Here is a 15,405-nt window from a genome sequence, read left to right as displayed (position 1 = left end):
ATATACACTTCCATATAGTTTACACTTCTGTCCTCTGGTTCTTGTTTTAGTGTCCATCTTGAAGATGAACTGTCTGGACTAACTTTGGCGATGACATTGAGCATTTTGAGTACAAATATCAGGTTACTTTGTAATCTCTGTTCAGGAATGAAAAGGTTCAGTATATATTATATAAATTTAGCATCCCTTGTAATTTCTAGTTTAGTCCTTGTAATTGTTTCCATTACCGTGCCTGTAACCCAAGTCAGATTTATTTTTCTAAAATTTTTTGTATTCAGATTTCTCATCTTTCTATCTCATTATCTTCATGACCAGTTTTGAGACAAGTTGCATCAGAAGAACATCTCTTGTTTTCTTGAGTACAATTGGTGAGTTATCATGTGGGTCTGGGGATTTATCCATCTTGAGTACCTTTAGTACCCACACAATTTCTGCCTTATATTCTGTTTATACTATTTAATGAAGAACTTTATCCTTCCAGTAGCTGAGCCATATGTGGATTCCTCATCATTTCTTCATAATTTCTTCAAATCTCCTTTCCAGAAATAGTAAACCTTTGCTTTAGACTCAACATGTCTAGTCGCTTAAATACTTTTAGCATACCATATTACCGTATGGTCACAATTCCTGAATGCTTCTCTTAGTTTTGTTTGCCTCACTTTATCTTGATTGTTTGACAAGACAAAATCTATACAAGAACTTCCTTGTATAGGTGCTCCAACAAATTGTGTAAGAAAGTAATTATCTATATCTATCATTTTGCAGACATTTCTACTGTTTTGTTCCTGTCTATGTGGGGAATGTTGACGTCTCCAAAAAGCTGCTTTTTCTTTGTACCTAAATTCTTAATTTGATTATACAGTGGTGTTGAATTATGCTCAACGTCTGGATTTGGTAGTCTTTAGTATACTTCTGTAACTATATCTTTGGAATATTTTAAAATGATGACTCATATAGATTCAGAGACTCTCAATTCATTTGACTTTAGTTCCTGAACCTAAATATTTATTTCTTCCCTATTCCTTTTGTAATTTAAAACTTTCTGGCTTTGTGCAACACATGTGAATGAGGGTAGCACTGAAAGTCAGAAACAGGTACAGGTTTGATACCAATTACAAATCCCATTCAACCTTTTACAAGCAGAAACCAAAAGATAAAAACTGAAATAATTTACCGCAATTAATAACTCTGCTGGAGCAAAAAACAAGACACAGTGGTCCCCCAGGATAGGGTTGGAAACCATTGACTTATGGCAGCAGCCTTGTTTTCCTTGGAGGCATCCCATTCCACTACTGACTAAGCCCACCCTTGCTTAACTTCTGAGATACAGTATGAGAGCATCACACATTGAAAACAAATACAGCCAGTGTCGGTGCTAAAGAGTGCATTGGGCCTTTGGGCGATCACATAGGAAAAAGGTCTCATTTCACAATGTTTAAATCACCATTATGGGATAATATTTTGAAGGATTGGAAATATGTATTTTGAATTCTCAAATGCATTGACAAAGTCGACCCCGGACACTTCTGAATGGACACTGAAACATGCCTCATGTTGCCTCAGAAAAATAACCTGAGGAGGCACAACCAGGGAACACAAGTGGAAATGACACGGGGGTGCATTTAAAACCGAGAAAAGGGGGTATTCTGTATGCAAAGTATTGTGGGAGTATGAACCGAGCTGCTATGTTGTTGTTGTTAAAGCTGGTAGCCGGATGTTTTTTTTTAAATGACTGAATTAAGCTTCTAGCTTCTAACTCCCAGACAGGTTACATGGACCAAAAAGCCTACCCTTGTTTCTAAACTTTCTTATGTTATTTTGATCCAAAAGGAAGAGTGCCACCTACCTGTAGCAGAGGAAACTGTTTTGCTGCATGCTCCTGATCCTGAGTGCCTGAGTGACACATAGGGAGTATGAGTTTCACCATTTGCTGACACACTGCAGTGAGACTATTTGAGATTCACAAAAAGATTCCATCTTTTCCATTTTCAACCACCATATTTGCACATCTTCAGAATTAAAGACTCAATTACATAATTAATTATGAAATATGGTTCAAGTTCATGTTATCATCTGAAGATAACATAAAGAAATAATAATAGTCTTCAAAAAGAAATTAATCTAACCACAAACAATCCAGTATAGTTTTGTTATGGTTTGGCTAATTTTCACCTGGAGTATATTGATTCCTAGGTCTTTGGTAGTATTCCTTGAAGTGAAATCCAATCAGCTGTTTTGGTTGGGGGCAGCACAGTCATACAGTGGTTAGCATTGCTGCCTATCACTAGGGCCCTGGGTTCAGTTCCAGACCTAGTTCTCCTTGTGTTTGCGTGGGTTTCCTCTGGGTGCTGCAGTTTCATTCCAGAGGCCAAAAACATACTGGAAGGTTAACTGGCTCCTGAAAAAATTGGTCCTGGTGTGAGTGTGTCTGTGTGTCTGCCCTGTGATACACTGGCATCCCGGCCAGGGTTTACCCTGCCCTTGTGCCTGTCGCTGTGGCATGACCCTGATTTGGAAGAAGCGCTTACAAAATGGATGGATGTTTTGGTTGGTATTTCCTCCGGATGTGAAAAAACATAGAGATAGTAATGCAACTACATTCACTATTAGGGGAACAGTGTTAGGGCACCATTACCAACAATAACAAAGCTGATGTGTCTTAAATAGCAGGTTTAATGTTAAATCAAGGTATGCCAGCAGCCATGTCACCCTGCAACTTACAATTGGCTTCTCATCTATGAAAGGTGTTACAAGCGTCAATTAGACCTGAATGCTGTGGCATATGTAGTGTCATATGGGGGAGATTATTAGATGCTAAATGGATTTTAGAGGAGATTGCAATTGTGCAAATGCTTGGGAGAGATATCTTTGTCGTTTAACACAGCAAGAATATCATTTTAGCTGAATAGATCAGGCTTCCTAATATTCTAAATATTCTGTTTTTTTATACATTGTCAAGAGACTGCATGACCATATCTAACCTAGATATTAATGTAAAATACTTGGTAACGGATCTTCAACTAATGGAACAAGTATGAAATGTATACAGGTTTTGTATTTTCAATATGTATATACTGTATATGCAATACACGATGCAGTTGTAATTGCTACATACAGTTTTAACATTTTTAAATGGACTGTATTAAATTACCTTTTTAGTGTGGTTTCACTGTTGTTTCTGTGTTTATATTGAATCACATGTTCCTGGGTTAACAGATTCCTGGTTAAAACCTAGTATTCGTATTAATTTTTAAAATATTAATCTTCTTGCTATGGATTCATTTGTTGATGGGATATTTTTGGCATTATAGTTTTAAAGCCTGAATCTTAGTGATAACAGGCTCTCCACTTAATATTCTATAGACGTAGAGTCTCCGCGTGCCTTAAATTCTGACCAACTTTCTAAAAATAGCATACTCTTGACGTCACTCGGCCAATCAGGGATTAGCCAGGCGGGCGGGGGTTAGCGAGGCCATTTCGTCTCTGAACCTTCCTTTGGTATCCAATGGAAATTCTTCTGTTGGGATGGTTTCCAGGTGAGATCTTGTCGAAAGAACCAACTAAAATTCTTGAATGCGAAGGTGGGCGTGGTATAAACTGAAGGAAAATAATAGGTGACGTTATTCGTTGGTTTGGGGAGGCGGGATAAAATGCTCTTGACAGGTAGGAAGTGACCAATTCCCAAGCCTTATAGTGAGGATTTAGAGGCGATTTACCAATAATAAACAAGTATATGTTGTCTGTCATGTTTGAATAAACCAATGGAGATGAACGAGGGCGGGATTTTGTAGAGGCCGGAGTTCCGTCAGCCTTAAACCGAGGATTAAGGGGGGGGGGTGTTGATTTGGGTTTTTTCTAATCGGTTTTGGGTTCGGTAAACCGGTTCGAAACCTGGATCGGGAAAAGAAAGGGGCGGGATAGGTTCAGTGAAGCAGGTACTCGCGGAGGCCTTTGAAGAGAAGTTTCAAAGCTCTAAATACCGGGGAAGAGCCGGGGGGGCCTCGGCGGGGGCTTTGAGGAGGGACAGACGGGGAAAGGGGGACCCGAATCAGGAGGACCGGACCGGACTCGACCCAGGAGAGAATCAGGCTTGAGAAAAGAGGGAGAAAACAAACTCACGACCCTTTCGGTGGGTGGATTGTTGTTTTTTAAATAAAAAACGGAGAGAGGGAATCCCAAGACAACCGAACCGAACCTGGCCTGGAGATCCGTGGATTGTAACACCGAGGTGAAACATTGCCCAGCCGGCCCGGAGAAATGGGTAACGCTCCCACAGCCAAGAAGGGCAGCGAGATGGAGAGCGGTGAGTGTTTTGTTTGTCATAATAACGTCCGACGGTGCTAGTTTTATTCGAATACATTATTATTTTGATCTTGCATTGAAATGCAGTTTCTGAGGGTCCTGGATCTCTGGTGAAGAATACTAAAATCCAGCTGATTGAGGGGATTTACGAAGTGTGTTTTTCTGCTTGTATCTAAAGTCATTTTTGTGCTTTCCCTGAGGGGAAATGGCTTTGGATTTTGGACCACAGGAAGGGACACGGGTCCTCTAGGCACATGAAGCAGATAGTGACAGATAGAAATTAAAATGTAGTTAACACATCAATAATAGTCTTATTATTTTAGTATTAAATATATGCTTTAGTGGTCTTTATGAGCAGATAGACGACGGACGCGCTTGAATCTGAACTCGACCAGCTGTCATCCGGAGTGCAGTCCAGCGTGTCAGTGTGTCAAGGAGCCCGGATGCCCTCACTCCCCACTGTGGGCACCAGTGGGGTCTGCAGGACGGCCCCCAACCCAGCTACACACACACACGACAACATGCCAGCTCCAGGAGGCGTTACTTATATGTGAACTTGAATTTAAAAGAAATGTCAAGGCGCACTGATGTCTTTAAACCTAACCCTGCCCCGGTTCAGCCAACAGGTTTGGCGGATGAATTAGCAGTCGCGAAAATCACGGCCCTGACAAAAAATAAATTCTGAAACCGCAACGCCTTGAAACGTTTACAGTGGTATACTATGATTTAAAAGATAAATTACGAGTAGCTTTTTAAACCGTAGTAGACACCAGTGCAGGAAGTGAATATTTTGTAACCACACACATTTCACACTTCACACACTTACCATGGTGCACTTTTATAAGGAAAAACAGATGTGTCCAGGTTAACAATTCAGTAGGAAGTAGTGTTTGAAAATAGTTTTGGAGAATGACTGAAAGTGCTGTTCAAAGCACATAAAATCGTACAAGCATGCCTGTAAGTATCATCTTTCTAAAAGTGCAAAGTTAAGTTTGTAGAAATAATTTGATGTGTAATGAAGTAAAAAAAGTCAAATCAAAGAAAGAATGTAATTTATTGCAATTTAAACCCAATTTATCCTCTTGTATGCTTTGCACACAAAACTAACACATCAGTTTCCCCTCTTATAAATATAGTTAAAAGCAGTGTTATCTCCTTGTGGCCCGATCTCTGAGCACCACTAGGTCTGATCAGTAATGGAATGAAAGACAGTTGCTGCTGTATATTGGTAGACCAATAGGTGGTGCTTTTCCCTCTGGTCCAGATTTTTGGGGTTTGTTTTGATGGAAACTCCCTCTTTGTGGAGTGTGCATGTTTCCCCTCACAAAAGACTTTTTGCCTAGGATAGCTTGAATCCATGTGTTTGTGTCCATCGGGCTGTCCATGTGTTAATGTGCTAGTGTTTCTGTGCCCTGTGATGGACTGTATTCCATCCAGTATGTTCTCCTGCTCTGTGCTCTGTGCTTCTGGGGCAGGTTTGAATTGCCATGACCATTACTGGTGAAGTAGAACATAAAACATACATACATATATATATTATATATATATAATATATAAAGCTCCAACAATTACAGCTACACATCAAAGGACAGGACTTGAGACAGGACCAACCGGTCATCTCATGCTACATATCAAAGGACAGCTACACATCAAAGGACAGGACTTGAGACAGGACCAACCGGTCAAATCATGCTACATTTGTACTTGTGTGTCAGTACAAAGGGCAAGACTAATACACATGAAGCTGTGAAACAAAACAACTTCCTGAGATCATACTATACAGTATATAAGAGCTGGGAAACCCTTGCGGTTTGTCTGTCCTGCGGGGCAGACCCAACGCGCGTTGATGTCATTATTGAGCTCAATAAAACAACTGAATCCACAAAGACTGTGTCCTGCTCCTTGGATGAAGGATTTCCCACAACACTGGAAATTAGGGTCTTTCTGATAATATATGGAATTGTTTTAAAACGGGAACAGGAGTTGTTTTTACCTTAAGGGTTGTGGGAGTGTGGGAGTATGGGAGTACATTGAAGACGATATGTTGCCCGCTTTCTAGTAATGAGTGGATAAGATTCTTGCATCAATAAGTTACTAACTACCAGATGGGCTGAAGGACTTCCTCTTGTTTGTTACTGTTGTTATAAATAGCAAGTATTATCAGGACATACTGTAGAGGCAGAGACACTAGGAAGTTGAAAGTCTAGGTGTGATCCTGTGAAGGAATTAATTGGAGTGCAGAAAAAAGATAAGCACTGTTGGGCTGAAAGCCCTGTTCTTGTTTTTAGCTTTTTTAAATTTATGATAAGGTAATAACTCAGGATTATCACCTTAAGAATAAATCATAAATCAGTTGCCCGCCTTAAGAGCTACCATATTGTGACCCTGCACAACATAGAAGAGTAAAATTGGAGTTATTTAGCCACAAAGCCTCACTTTGCTCATGGCTAGATTACAATGTAAAGGAGAGGTGTTTGTAACTGCTGGGATCCCTGAAAATTTCAGGGTGTTTCTCCAGCAGCCTTGTGTGATGTTGTGTAGAGAGGCAGCAGCCTTGGATATATGCCCTTATGTTGAACTTTGGCTTAATACATGTTGATATATTTCTAAAAGAAATACTTCTAATGTAGTGACTTCTAATTTAAACTTCCAAATTTAAACTCTTGTCAAGATGAGAACAAAAATTTCAGATCGTGGGGGTGTAAGTCACATCTTCACCAGTGTTAGTGACTAATGTCGTAAAAGCAATATTTTTGACTTAACAGTGATATCTTTTAGGTTGATTCATTTCAGATTGATTCACACATTAGATGGAAAATCCCACTTTGGGGTTCTCTGTCAAAGTTCTGTGCAGCTGTAAAAATATATTTTCATACTTTGTTTCCTGAATTCATGAATTTACTAGACATCTCAACTACTGCTGCTGGGACAGATGAAATGTCCGCGGAGCGCCCCCAGGTGGTATGCCAGATGACCCTGGAAATTTGTTGTGTGCACTGAAAAGTTGGGACGGGTTTTCATATTTTCTCTTTTAATAAAATTAGTTTGTGTCAAATACGCAGCCTACGATACGTAGTACAGCGCGCGCTAATACTAGAGTGGATACAAGATCTACTGTGTAATTCTGTACCATTGTATAGGTATGCGTGCTACGAACGTAAGTGACCAATTGTATTTAAAAAAAGTTATCTCCAGCAAAATAGGAAGGTAGGAGAATGTGTGTGATTTTGGAAAATGCCAATCTTGTGAGCACAGGAAAGCATAGAAATGTGTACTATGAACATTAGTGACCAATTGTATTTAAGAAAAGTTATCTTCATCAAATAGGGAGATATGAGAATGTGCATGGTTTTTGAACAATCTTGTAAGCACGGGAAAGTGTGATAGGTAACAGAAAATTTTTTAAGGACTGTTCTAGGTTAATTTAAGAAAAATACACTTAGCATCTGTGTATTTCGGTATGTGTGTGTGGGTTTCGGTCCCATGCACATGAAATAAAAACTTCTGAGACACACTCCTGAAACGGGGAAATATGCAAGCTTGTGGATTGCTAAAGTAGGTAAGCCCCACACTATTGGTGAAGAGCTTTGTTTACCGTTGGCAAAAGAGCTGACACGTATTATGTGTGGAGAAAAAGCTGCTAAACAGCTCGACCTGCTGCCCCTTTCAGTCACTTGTAGAATTATTGATATGCCCGATGATGTCAAAAGTACGCTGATAGAGCGCGTTAAAATGAGCAGATGCTTTTCACTGCATTTAGATGAGTCTTTAGATGCCGTTGATTTGGCCAATTTGCTTGTTTACGTTAGATACGAGTTTGAGGGTATGTCCCATGAGGACTTTCTGTTCTGTAAACCACTACCAACAGGAACTACAGGAGAGTACATATTTCAGCTTCTGAATGAATTTATCGAAGAGAATGGAATCGACTAGAAAAAATGCGTCGGAGTTTGTACAGACAGTGCTAGAGCGATGACAAGCCGACACAGCGGCGTAGTTGCACGAATTAGAGAGGTTGCTCCAAATATGAAGTGGACGCAGTGGAGGCCTTGGCAGTCAAGAAAATGCCTGAGGATTTAAAATCTGTGTTAGACTCTGTTGTCAAAGTTGTGAATTGTATCAAGGCTCGACCAATGAATTCACGTCTGTTCAGTGTGCTTTGTAATGTGGCTGGTAAAATTAGCCTACCTGGCTGATATATTCTCACGTTTGAATGAGTTGAATATGGAACTGCAGGGGCTCTCTTTAACAATTTTGACGTGTCTGACAAGATCACCACTCTGAAGAAAAAGCTGCAGCTTTTTGGCACTTGATGCTGCTGTTTGAGATGTGATTGCAATGCACTTCTTGTCTTTGGAAGAACAGTTCTCAGAGTATTTTCCAGTTGAGGCCTCACCAGAGAATGGATCAGGAACCCCTTTACTGTTGATGTTGCAGGTATACCCAAGGATCTGACCTGTGCTGAACAAGAGAAGTTGCTCGAGTTATCATCTGATGCGACTTTGATATCAGAATTGAAATGACAGTCACTGTTGGATTTCTGGATCCAGAGACAGAGTGAATACCCAGCTCTCTCATTAAAGGCTGTGCAGTTTTTGATGCCTTTTGCTACTACCTACCTTTGTGAGAAAGGCTTCTCTGCTCTCACTGCAATCAAGACAAAGTACTGAAACAAAACGGATGCTGAGCCAGATCTGCGTTTGAAGCTCACTGCCCTCGTCCCTTATTTTGCAAGGCTTTGCTCGACTAAACAGGCACATCCCTTTCACTGAAATGGTAGGTGCTCAGTGCTATTTTTATTATATGTGTATGTGAGTGTGTGCGTGCATGCACGCTCATGTTGGTCATTGAGCTTTTCTGGGGTTCCTATGAGAAGATGACTTGTAGGTGGTACTTGGATGCTTTGGTTTGATCAGGGGTGGTACTTGGTTCAAAAAGTTTGAGAACCACTGATATAAGTAATCAGAGCTATCAGAACTAATGCTGTTGGAGAAGGAGGCAGTCAGTATATGTACTCATGTCTCCAACTGCAAAACTCTGTTTTAGAACCAGACACTACAGCACAAAAGAAGGACAACTTTACCGTTTTAGCATCTTCGCACTTTGTTCTTGTGTGTCAGTAAGCAGTGCTAGGACTTTGTTCTGTCTGTATTTTCCAGTCCTTAAGGTCATGTGTTTAGATACCAAGATTCATCTAAGGCAACCAGGTTTGTAGAGACATTGTCAAAGGTCTCTTAAGTTAATTCTGGTTCAATTAGGTTGTGTGTTATTAGCAGAAGAGTGCTGAGTGCCATTGAGGATGCATAAAACTGTTTTTAGCCATTGTTGAGTTTTGCTTTATCTCATTTGTGAATCACTGTGTGGAGCTACAGACAGATAACAAGAAGCATTGTTTCAACAAAACCTGAAGTTGTCTTGACGGTCTCATTGTGTGAGTGAAACAGGTGTGCTGCTGTGTCTGCCAGAGGAGCTGACTTTGATAAATTTTGGGGTAAATGTGCAGGCTGTACTATACCCCATGAATCTAGAGTGCTGGAAGTATATATTCTGTTTGGCATTTCTGGGGTATACCTGTAGTTCAGCCATCCATCCATTTATTTTCTAACTGCTTATTCTAATTCAGCGTTGCTAGGGAGCCAAAGCCAATCTCAGCAAGCAAGGCGTGCAGGGTAGGGTACACCCTGGATGGGACGCCAGCCCATTACAGGATACACACGGAGTATGACACAGTCATACCTAGAGCCAATTTTCCCAGAAGCCAGGAGGCAGCAATGCTTGCAGTACCTTCTAAAATTAAAGGTACCATCTTGCAGTTTTTTGAAGGATTGTGAGCAGTGATTCTTTTTTTATCCTTAAAATGTCATGTGTAATATTCTGAAAAGTGTGACTTATGACTTTCTCTGCTCGAACGTGATCTGACAGAAATGTACTCAATTTTATTCAACCGTACCATTCCTCAAAATAAGACAACCTGCCTGAAGTACCCAGCACCTGGTGTTAGTTTATAAGCTTGTACTGCTTGTAAAGGCGATAATGGATCTACCTGCTGTGCAGTAGGAGTCTTTACTTGTCAGCCTGTTTCTTGTTAGCAACAACACTCCACTCTCCTTTGTTTTCTGGGAGAGAGAGAGTGCCTCACTGCATAGGGGAGTGAAAGCTTTCAAACACGGGACTCCTCACGCAGCATGTGCATTTGTGAAAATCAGCGACAGTAAGGTCTCCACACTGTGATCACCCCCAGAGGAAGTGAAATGTTCCATTTTCTATACTGTGACCTGAACTCTGTGCACAATGCCTCTGATTCATCATAGCTGTCTGTGAATTGTTGCACACAGTCCTAAAAATAAACCTCCTTTTGAGTAGTGTTTCTACCTTTGGACGGATTGAGCTCGGTTCTGTTGTCTTCACCAGATTCGGCATTCAGCCAAACGTTTTATTAACAGAAGGAAGTGTGTACTTCCCAAAAAACCTGCAGGATTAACATGTAAATTCAGCCTTTCCTTCTCCCCTTGCACTGCTAGGATCAAGCCTCCTCAACTGTTCGTTTACTCTCTCACAGCTGTGTCTTGTTTAACAGTTATGGTGTGATTTAAAGCTGAAATTTTTATTAGAAGCCGTTAAACATAAACCCAGAATTGTGGGACTTAAGGAGAAGCAGCATTAGGGGATTGTTAGGTGAAATAAAATGTGCAACACAACAGTGAAAGGGAGAAGTGATGGGTGGGTTAGAAGAGATAAATGTGATGGATAAATGGATGGGTGCCAAACATCGATTAAAGGTCAGAGTCATTCCTGGTAAAGATTCCTCATGAAGATAAAATGTTATCACACAGTGGCTTCTGTATTTATTCAGTCATTGATACAGACTTTGCTAAACATAATTTATTTTGATTGAATTAATATGGTGGAGGCTCTCTAGAAGCACCGAGTGAGGATTTTTTGTGTATTTAATTCTAGATTAATGAAAACGAAAGCCAGTTTCTTGGCTGGGAAGCTGGTAGAATGTGATCTAATAGGCCCACACATATGGAAGACCGAATGATCAGTGTTGTGTTGTCTTTGGAAATTGTAAATGTTGTGGGTCTGCTAGCCAAAATCTCTGGGTCATTTTGCTTTGCTTTGGGAGTTGATTTGGGTGTTTCAGAGGTACAGCAGAAAACCTATACAGATCGGGCAAGTTACCATCCCATCCATGCATTTTCTAACCACTTCTTTCAATTTCGGGGAAGCTGCAAATCATTCTAGCTAGCAGCAGACGCAGGGCAGGGTGCACCCTGGATGGGATGACAGTCCATCGCAGGGCAGACACACAGAAGGGCAAATTCAACAGAAGCCAATTAACCCACCTGTATGTTTTTGGACTGAGGGAGGAACACAGATAGCACCCCAGGTTCAGAACTGAACATGGGGGGGCCCCTGTGCTGCAAGGCTACAATGCTAACCACTGCACATCTGTGCTGTAGAATGCTGTTCTCCTAAATGCATTGATACATTTTTAAGATGAGTTTCATGAACTGGAAGTGTACATTAAGAAGTTTCACATGGTTGTATTTTTGTTGATGTTGGTATCATTCTAGCAAAGTCTGATTTTCCTCCATGAATTTTAAAGACCAGATGGCCATATTACAGGTCTGCCCTGAGTTCTTTGAGAGGCTGAAACAAACCTGTTAGTCATCTAGTGAATACAAGTCATATGATGGTGAAACATCTGCGGTAGTGAGACTGCATGTGTTTTCATGAGCCCTTTATGTAGTAGCAATTTCAAAGCTTCCAAACGTCCTTCTCTTGTGACAAATTTCTTTGTTCACCAGACAGAGACACACGCCTCATTATGCAGGTGTTCTGCATGCAGGTGAATTTTATTCTTCTCTGGTCATAGTGGATACGTTGGGTTATTATGTCTGTGATGATAAAGAAGACATAGGTTGCCCAGTTTTCTCTGGTCAGAAAGTTCTGCATGGGCGGATTACATTAAAAACCACAGCAACTGGAGCAGCAGATGCGTGTGCAATCAAACATTGATGTTTGCCACAGTTACCAAAAAAAGAGAGCAGGGCCAAAATTAGATCAGAATCTTTTGCTCATTAGTCATACACAACTGATAATCTGCTACCACATGCATGAGAAAAGGCTTTGTTTTCCTTGTTTTGAAGTACAGTACATGAGTATCCTGACAAAACACTCCTGTCACAATCGGCAAAGAAATCAGAGAAGTAGTTCTCAAAATTTCCAGGAGAGTAATGTAATAACATTTAGAAATGAGAAGTGGCCATTTGGTCAGTCTTGCTTGATTGGTTCCTAGTGATGGACCTGAGAACCTTATTTAGCTTCAATAGTGTGCCTGAGTAACCTGTTCGTCTCCAAGGACCCTTCACAGGGTCAATGACAGTCAATGTCAAGAGTGTAGCAGACCATCTCTAATGCTTCTGCCTGTGAAGTAAGGACCCTCAGTTTTAACTTAAAATCAAAGTGAGATCTGTATAAATGTTACTACTACTAATGTAAAAGTAAGGAAATACTACTACTAATGATTAACTAAGGAAAGCAGAAATGCAATCAGTAGATTCTCTAATTTTCCCAAGTCTATTTTGTCCAAAGACATACTGTGGGGAAAATTGACCCTGGTACGGGTACGCGTGTGTATTGTGTCTGTGTGTGCCCTGCAATGGAGTGTATCATGATTTGCGCATGATGCTTGCCAGGATAGGCTCCATCTGTTTCCCCTGCCAGCTCAGTATTGGATAAAGCGGTTAGAAGAGGGATGAATGGATGGTAAATCTTAAGACTGGAAATGTGACTTACTTTGCTTACAGTGAAAAGCTTAAGAATTAGGACAGTGAAGTGAAATCTTGTGATTTATGCTTTGTGTAATTGAAAGTTTTGTTTCCGATCAATACATTAATATGAGGCAAAAGTAGAGAATTTCAGATGTCTTTCCAATTCATTCCCCATCATCAATTACATTATCAATAAAGACTTGTGTGCCAGGACCAGCTTTTGTGTCATTGGTTATTGCTTTTTATAAATGTTTAGCAGTGTTTCTAGATACCAGAAATGGGGGGATTGAACACAGCAAATGAAATTGTTCTAACATGACTGAATATGCATGAAAAGCAATACCCAGTAGCAAAAGTTCACATTCTACACTTTTGCCTCATAGTAATCTTTTGAGCTTATATGCAAGTTTCATTAGTTCATAGCAAAAATGACAAATTTCACTTTGCTTTTCACTGCATTTGCTTTGTTTTTAACCACATGAAGGATCTTGGGTGTTGCCGATGTATCCTAATAGGCTTGATTATAGTATTTTGTGACATCCTGGACTTCCAGAGAGTTGCTGATTATTGAGTAACCAAGGATTACTATAAAGACCGGATGTCTCAAGTGTCAACTTGAACAGAAAGGGTACACTTGAATAAGAACCCTTCTGTTCTATGAAACCAATACATTTCATCCTAGAATATATAACTTATGGTTTTGTGTTTGCATTGAAATGCACAGGCACATCCACATTTTTAATGCAAAATAAATCTATTCATTAGAATGTGTGTTTTACTTCACATTTTCAGATTATGTTGTATGTAAATACCTGTAAAATGCTGATTTGACATTTGTTTTTTCAGTTTAAGAAGCTTGCTGGTTTGTGTTGACTTCAGAAAGTCTGCTGACATTTATGAGGCTTTTCCACCTCTTTTTAGAGGCAACATGGAAGAAATACTAGACAAATCTTTCTCTTCTTCCGGTGCATTGCCTAATGTACTGTATATTTACTAGAAGCAGTCGAAACGCAAAATTATTTATAGACTTTTCATCTGTGCATTGCAGTTGCTTAGTTACTTACAGTGGTGGGTTCAGTATTGCTTTTGACAGCTATGGTTGCTCGGGACCAGTTACTGTTCAAATTTGCTCTGTCTTACCTTGATATAGTAGCACTAGTGTTATATATATATATTGTAGTATACTGTATGTACCAAACTGATGAATACATTATTCAAACCTCCTTGTAGTTTTCTCAGTTCAGGACTAACAATGCCCTGGCTTTAATCTGTGTAAAATATTAATTAAAAATTATGGACACAAATTAACAAATGTTCCTATTTCTGAACCACTTTCTGAGTGACAGTGCCCTTTTCAGAATGTAGCAACCCAAATTATACATCCATCCATTTTCTATTTTATACCATTCAGGTTCATGAGGGAGTGTCTCACCCTGGATAAGACACCAATCCATGTCAAGGCACGCACAGATATAGACACGCATACACTCACACCAGGTCTAGGTTTTTCCAGAAGCCAATGAACCTACCAGTATATCTTTGGTCTGTGGAAGGAAATTGGAGCACCCGGTAGGAAACCCACATGAACATGGGTAGAACATACAAACTCCAGGCAGATAGCACCTTAGAAATTGAGCCCAGGGCCCCAGCACTGCGAGGCAGCAATGCTAACCACTCTGCCACCATGCCAACACAAATTATACATAGCCTTGTAAATGTCTGTGCATATAGGTTTGCTTGTGAATAAAATAAATGCAGTGGAATCACCCACAGGAAATTTGACTTATCATGGTAGACTGTGCATTACTTGTCTACTGACCTAATCCAAGAAAACAAGCCCTCTGATTAGTACTGCTACCTTTTGAATTTATATCTTTATTCCAGAGTCCTAAAAATAACCTTTTTTATGGTTGTGTGCTCTGAGTTCAGAAAAAAAATAAAAAGATGGGTAACCAGCATAAATCTATTATTCCTTGCAATTACATAGTGAATTTTGATCACAGAGCACTTTAAATAAAAGAGGAGAACTGCTTTATCCCCCACTGAATTTCAGTACCCACTTAGGTGTTGTGTCCCAGCAATTCAGCTCCAACTTCTAATTTAGAGAACAGCAAGTTTAAGGTGGCTAGAGATGATGTTAGTCCAGGGAACCTTTTAGCACACGGTAATGAAACGTGCACATGGATCACAACTGAAAGATGAAAATGAATTAAATTAGAACAGAAGCGGAAATTCTGCTTTACACAAAGAGTTATGGATGTCTGCAACAAGTTTAACACCTGTCCTAGACAGGTGGTTGAGGCTGAAACTCTGGGCTTTTTTTTTC

At 40.1% G+C, this 15,405-nt stretch overlaps 1 protein-coding gene across 1 annotated transcript in view; it reads left to right on the top strand.

The window, feature by feature from the left end:
* The first annotated feature begins 3,787 nt into the window (after nucleotides 1–3,787).
* The window catches only part of LOC148820931 (cAMP-dependent protein kinase catalytic subunit alpha), a 76,601-nt gene continuing 64,983 nt past the window's right edge, over nucleotides 3,788–15,405 (top strand). Inside the window, exon 1 of the mRNA XM_088931694.1 lies at nucleotides 3,788–4,303. Within this exon, the coding sequence (XP_088787820.1) occupies nucleotides 4,258–4,303 (46 nt within the window). The 5' untranslated portion in view covers nucleotides 3,788–4,257. The remainder of the gene's footprint in view (nucleotides 4,304–15,405) is intronic.

This window comes from Atractosteus spatula, chromosome 14 (genome assembly GCF_055471065.1).
Source record: "Atractosteus spatula isolate fAtrSpa1 chromosome 14, fAtrSpa1.hap1, whole genome shotgun sequence".
Classification (NCBI taxonomy): Eukaryota; Metazoa; Chordata; class Actinopteri; order Semionotiformes; family Lepisosteidae; genus Atractosteus; species Atractosteus spatula.
The sequence above is the reverse complement of the archived record's forward strand: the minus strand, read 5'-3'. Positions and strand labels throughout refer to the sequence as shown.